At 44.9% G+C, this 6000-nt stretch overlaps 1 protein-coding gene across 1 annotated transcript in view; it reads left to right on the top strand.

Moving 5' to 3' along the window:
• Positions 1-2927, top strand: part of PTPRM (protein tyrosine phosphatase receptor type M) — a 755728-nt gene extending 752801 nt beyond the window's left edge. Inside the window, exons 30-32 of the mRNA XM_029921584.1 lie at positions 655-804; positions 1546-1719; positions 2745-2927. Of these exons, the coding sequence (XP_029777444.1) occupies positions 655-804; positions 1546-1719; positions 2745-2927 (507 nt within the window). The remainder of the gene's footprint in view (positions 1-654; positions 805-1545; positions 1720-2744) is intronic.
• Positions 2928-6000: the final 3073 nt, after the last annotated feature.

A 6000-nucleotide genomic window follows, 5' to 3' on the forward strand; every position in this document is an offset into this window, starting at 1 on the left:
GTTAATTGTAAGGAAAGTCAGTGCTCATTCAGTAATTAGAGTTTATAAGCTGTGGACTTGTACATACATCAAAAGCTCTTCCCTAGACACACAAGGACTTTTGTAATTATCACATTAATGTTTCAAAACAAGTAGTTTTAAGTGCTCAGAACTATTTATTTTCATAGTGCTACCAAGTGGTTCTGGACCTTCTTTGCACTGTTGATTTGGTTAGCAAATCCCTCTTTTCATTATATACAGATACGTTTCTGCTCAATTCCTCACCGGAAACATTGAGTTCTCATGGGATCAGAATTACAGAGGTTGTTAAGCCATGCTTGCTCTGGTATTTATCAGTGTCCTAGTGGCTCTCATCAATCTGTTTCATGATTCTGTAGTGAACCCATTGTCTCTTCCTCCTGTTATGCTCCACACTTGGCCAGTCAGCAACATGCCGGCCGGCCCACTGAGGCATCAGCACTACTGATCCCGGGATCCCCCCTCACACAGCACTCAGGTCCTTACCCCTGGTGTCCCTGTGCCAGGAATGCATTGTCCCTGATGGCCCACTGTCACATTATCTTGTCCACGGGGGGAGCTAGTGTCCCTTCCTCTCTAGCTCTCCTGACCTCGCTAGCCCCTCTCCATTCCTAACTAGCCCCTCTGCTTCTCCAGGAGCAGTATGTGTTTATCCATGATGCCATCCTGGAAGCCTGTCTTTGTGGAGACACTTCTGTCCCTGCTTCCCAAGTTAGGTCTCTGTATTATGACATGAACAAACTGGATCCACAGACTAACTCCAGCCAGATTAAAGAGGAGTTCCGGGTAAGTCATGCAAAAGGGAGAGGCAAATGCCTATGACTTTGCTCCTTCAGAGTATCTCAGAGTCCACTCTGGAAACCTTGAGCCAACGCAGAGCTTCTCACCCTCTGCCTTACTGACATTTAGGGCTGGATAATTTCTTGTTGCAGGTGTTGTCCTATAGGATGTTTACCAGAACCCCTAGCTTCTACCCACTGGTGGCCAGGAGACCTCTACCACACCGGTTGTGGCAACCAAAACTGTGTACAGACATTGCCAGTGGCCCCTGGGAGCCAAGTGAGCTGGTTGAGAACCCCTGGTCTAGGAGAACCCTTTGCAGGCAGATGCCAGGTGGTCCTACGGGGTAACATGGGTGCAGCCAAACCAAGCAAGATGTGCTCATGGCACTTGCTGGTCAAGAGTTCTTCGCTGCCATCCTCATATCCACATCTGGTCTAAGTGTACCTGACTCTAAATCAAACTGTACCCAGCCTCTCACTCCCAAGCACCCAGATGTCCAGCCCTGGTCAGACCAGACAGCACGTAATATCCAACAGATCCACGGTGGCCCTAATATCTGATGGGCACTGTCTGTGAACCAAATCCAAGGGGAGAAAAAGAAATAAAAATCAAACTAAGCAGGGGGCAAGGAGCACCTATCTGGTAGTCAGTCAGCTGCAGGAAACATGACCTTCTGAAGTGTGAAGGTGCCACAGTGTGCCGTCCAGCGCTCTCTTGCCCACATGCCTGTGTGCTGTCATGTAGACCCTGAACATGGTGACACCCACGCTGCGGGTGGAAGACTGCAGCATCGCACTCCTGCCCCGGAATCATGAGAAGAACCGCTGCATGGACATCCTGCCCCCCGACCGCTGCCTGCCTTTCCTCATCACCATCGACGGGGAGAGCAGCAACTACATCAACGCGGCCCTCATGGACGTAAGCCCGTCTACCCTGCCCCGAAGGAAACGGGGAAGCCATTCCTCAAGGGGAGCATGGCCCAGCGTGGCCTGGGTCTTCTCCCTCGACTCATTGGCCCACGTTTGTTTGTTTGTTTGTAAGACACAAACTGTTTTCCCAACAGAGCACATTGCAGGTTCTGCATAGGTTTCTGCGTCGGGGTCGACGTTCTTGGTCTCTCGGAGACCACCAGTCCGGGAGTATTGATAAATGAGACATGGCTCAGGTACTCTCTGAGCACTTAAGTTTTTAACCCGCTGGCTGGAGAGCAAGAGACAGCTATTAAGTCTCTAAGGCAGTAAAGTGGGATAATTCGGTTTGCAGTATTATTTTCATTCCCTTTCCTCCTAATTTAGGCAGTAATTAACATGGGGGAGGGGAGAAATGTTCTGTCAGGACAGATAGCACACAACTCATTACTTCCTGTCAGTCTGTTTACTTCTAACCGAATGAACATTTGCTATTCAATTGATGGGAAAAGTAAATGGATATTTGCGGGGCTAATATGGAAACCCTAAGTCTATGGGTGTGATACCCAGTTAAAAGGTACTTAAACTTATTTGAAGCTCTCCAGAGCTGTCAAAGGCATGTGGATCCTTCTGTTGCATGAATAAGTAACACCATCACATGTATCAATGACACTCTAATAGGTTTTAGAAAAAGCAGAAGTATTTTAATTGTGCATATTTTGTAAAGTAAAGTTAAATGTCCATTAAAATAATTATGGATAGGGCCGATATTGCTTTTCCAGCAGATATACCAAAAATTGATAAGAGATACTTACTACGCTTTCTGGGTATCAAAGTGAGAATATGTTGTCACTATTATTCTGCAGATAAGTTTATATTTAGTCTGTTTTGGTGTTGACCGTGATGCTAGGATTCAGCATCTGTTAAATATGTCCATGTTCTGTGTCACAAGTCTCCACGTGCACAAGATAAAGGAAGCTTCCTCCCCTCACATTTCCCTGGGTATATCTGGATCTTTCTTGTTTGTGTGTGCAGAGCTATAAACAGCCTTCGGCTTTTATAGTCACCCAGCATCCTTTGCCAAACACGGTGAAAGACTTCTGGAGACTGGTCCTGGATTATCACTGCACGTCTGTGGTTATGTTAAATGATGTGGATCCTGCCCAGGTGAGACTCATGCCCAGGGTCAAATCTGTGTTTGTTCTGCTTTCGCAGTGAGAGCACAGGCCCCCATGCCAGCTCGCAAACGCCAGGTGAAGGTCGGGAGCGGGAGCCGAAACACAAATGTGCTTTAAAGCAGAGAGAATCAGGGATGGGGCCAAAAGTTGTCAGAAACCGAAAAACCAGGTTGCGGTTGTAGATGGTGGGAGTGACAGGTCAAGACAGGGTCAGAAATTCTCTGTTCCCAGAGGATGGAAATTCCAAGTAGAGGGAAATACAGGTAAGGGGTGGAGTCAGAGCTGCTGGGGATGGGGATAACGTACCATCTGCAACCAAGCAGAGCCAGCAAAGCAGGGAGGACAGCAGCACGGAGCACAGCCCTTAGCCCAGGGAGCACCTCTGTACTTCCTGGCCCGACGCACCCGGAGCCTGCAGGTGGAACTCATCGCGGTCGGGTGACAATGATATTAAGGGACAAAAATTACTTTTGTCAACACTTTGGTAAAGATATTAAGAAGAAATAAAACACAAGAGAAGCTCAGAATGATAAATGAGGCTTTCCCGTAGCTGCTTTCCTTACATATCAAAAGAGAAAGAACAGGACAGTAATGACTGGATGCTAGTGATGGGGTTAGAAACATTCTCTTAAAGGGACTTGTCAGGTGAGCATTCACACAGTGGCCCTTTAGGAGCTGGATTTATCCCACTCGGGTACAGCTACACCAGTCTCCCACTTAACCACCACGGCAGAGGGCATTAGGGGGCCGTGGACTTCTTGTATTTTAAGAATAAACTTGTTCTGAAATTGCATTAATTTTCTATCTGGTAGATACCAGTTTAAAAAAGAAAAAAGTGTTTTGGCATCCAAACTGGACTGGACTTTTCCTTCCTAAAATCCACTTTTTGTCATCAATCGGCCATAAATTCCATGGACACTCATTTCAGTTCTATAATGGTTTTAATTATGTTTGAGGCCCTACATTATACTGTTAGGGTGCTAACCTGAAAGCTAGTGAATGAAATAATAATGATCATCCTTGTCCTTATCTAGTCCTTTTTGCTTAAGAAGCTTAAATATTTCAGAAGTCTTCCACATTGATCCCCTCCAAAAGAGAGAATACAGCCATTTTTAAAGACAAGCAGACAGCACAATATGGAGAACTTCAAAGACCCAACTCAAAATAGCACCAGGAATCCTGATCTTGTAACTCACAATGCCATGGCTTAAATTTCCCTAATTCAAGACTCTTCAGTCAAAGACCTTTATAGGGCAAGGGACTATTCCCTCTTCAGAATCATTCTTTTCCTTCTAATGTGAATCCTGACATGTAGTGATAAACTGGGTTTTTTTCATATTAGTGAACCAGACATTAGTGATTTTCTACATGTTCTTCTTGAACAACAATATTGGAATTCTAAAGCTGCAGTCTAAACCCAAACTGTCTGGATTCAAACCAAGCCTTGGCCGACCCTGGTAGGAGAGACAAAGAGTCCAGTTCTACTCGGCAGACAGAGCTGATTTTCAGAGTGAGAGAAGGGGCTCCTGGGACATAGTCATTTAGAGAACACTAAACTGAGCATTTGAACTTAAAGTCGTTGCAGTTGTACAAGAATAGCACTCAACTATTTTAAGTATTTATAGGTCCGGTTCATGGACGTGTTATGCACCATTTAAACCATTTTCTACATGGTTTACTTGGGCTGAGTGCAGAATGTATTGTGCCAAGAACCACGTGCTGGCCCGGGCTGTTCATATTTCTCCAGTGTAAGAGACAATCTTTTATCAGGGCTTGAACCGAGAGAGCAAGCAAAAAGTAAAGCTAACTCAGTCCAGAGGGAAAAATGGGCAGAACGGTTCAAATGTGCACGTTAGGACTTTCATTACCATCTCGGACTCCCCTCACAATACCTGTTAATTTTCACAGTGGGTACACTTGGGTATAAAGAGAAAATAAGCATCAGCATGCGATCATTTGACAAGGTAGTTATAGAACTTGTCACCAGCAAGTGCCAGGGAGGAAGGGAGCTTTTTATAGACGCATTAGTTTAAAATAAATAAATGTGGTCTTTAAAATACTGCAAACTTAGCTAGCGTAGAAAGTACCCTTCGTCATCCCACGCTCATTCTTGGTCATAAAGTTTAAGCCTTCACCTTCTTTGTAATAGAGACTGCAGTGTCAGTGGCCCCACTGCAAACTGAAAACTATCTCGCAGTCTTGGGTGTTAATCAACCTTCACAACCTTTGACAATGAGATTTTAGATACTTTGGAAAATAAAAGTCATCTGAAAAAAGGAAATTCGATGAGTAGATTCTCCTTTTGTGGTATATCGTTCTGCTTAACATGAGAGAGGTTTTTCATCTGCTCTTGGCCCAGTAGAAATCAGTTATAAAATAATGAAGTAATTCCCTCTGGGTTCCCTACAAGCCATCTGTCCCTCCGGTAAATCAGAAAGATAAAAGTTGAACTCTACTCCCCAAAACATCACTGGATACCAAGTCCCAAAAGAAGTTTAATTTCAGACTTTAAAGGCCTAGTAGCATCTCAGGCCTTTAGGAAAGGTCTGTGAGAAGGAAAAGTCATAAAGTCATAGGAATAAACTGACTCCTATCTGCAAGCTTAGTACTTCTAAGGGGCCGTAGCAAATAAAGGTGCCTCTTTCATAAGCCTCCCTTCCCAGCATCCCTCCTTACATGCTAAGCTGTGCACCATGGTCACACAAAGTTCTAGTTACCTGGTATCACCAATACCTGGCACTCAAGACTCTAGGAAATTCTAATTTTAATTAAAACCACCTCTAGGTAAAACAGCAAAGCATTTACTCTTCTTACATCAGGTTTCCTAGATCTGAGCTGGGAGGGGTTGGACCAGAGCATGAAAATGCAACCCAACACTGTTAGCAGTCTCTTGTCACTAAATGGCCCTATTCCCAAAAACAATTACAAGTTACAAAGCAAGCCCACAAGGGGGAGGATGGAGATGTGGGTGTGAATGGGTACGTGCATCTTCTCAAGTACCTTAGCTATGGTAATGGCAGCCAGTGGCATGTCCCCAGGGCCTGACAAAAGTTCCTTTCCGCATGCAGAAGGGGTCTTAAAATGGGATGTGTTGAACAGCATCCAGGTGGCCT

The sequence above is a fragment of the Suricata suricatta genome, chromosome 14 (assembly GCF_006229205.1).
Source record: "Suricata suricatta isolate VVHF042 chromosome 14, meerkat_22Aug2017_6uvM2_HiC, whole genome shotgun sequence".
Taxonomy (NCBI): domain Eukaryota; kingdom Metazoa; phylum Chordata; class Mammalia; order Carnivora; family Herpestidae; genus Suricata; species Suricata suricatta.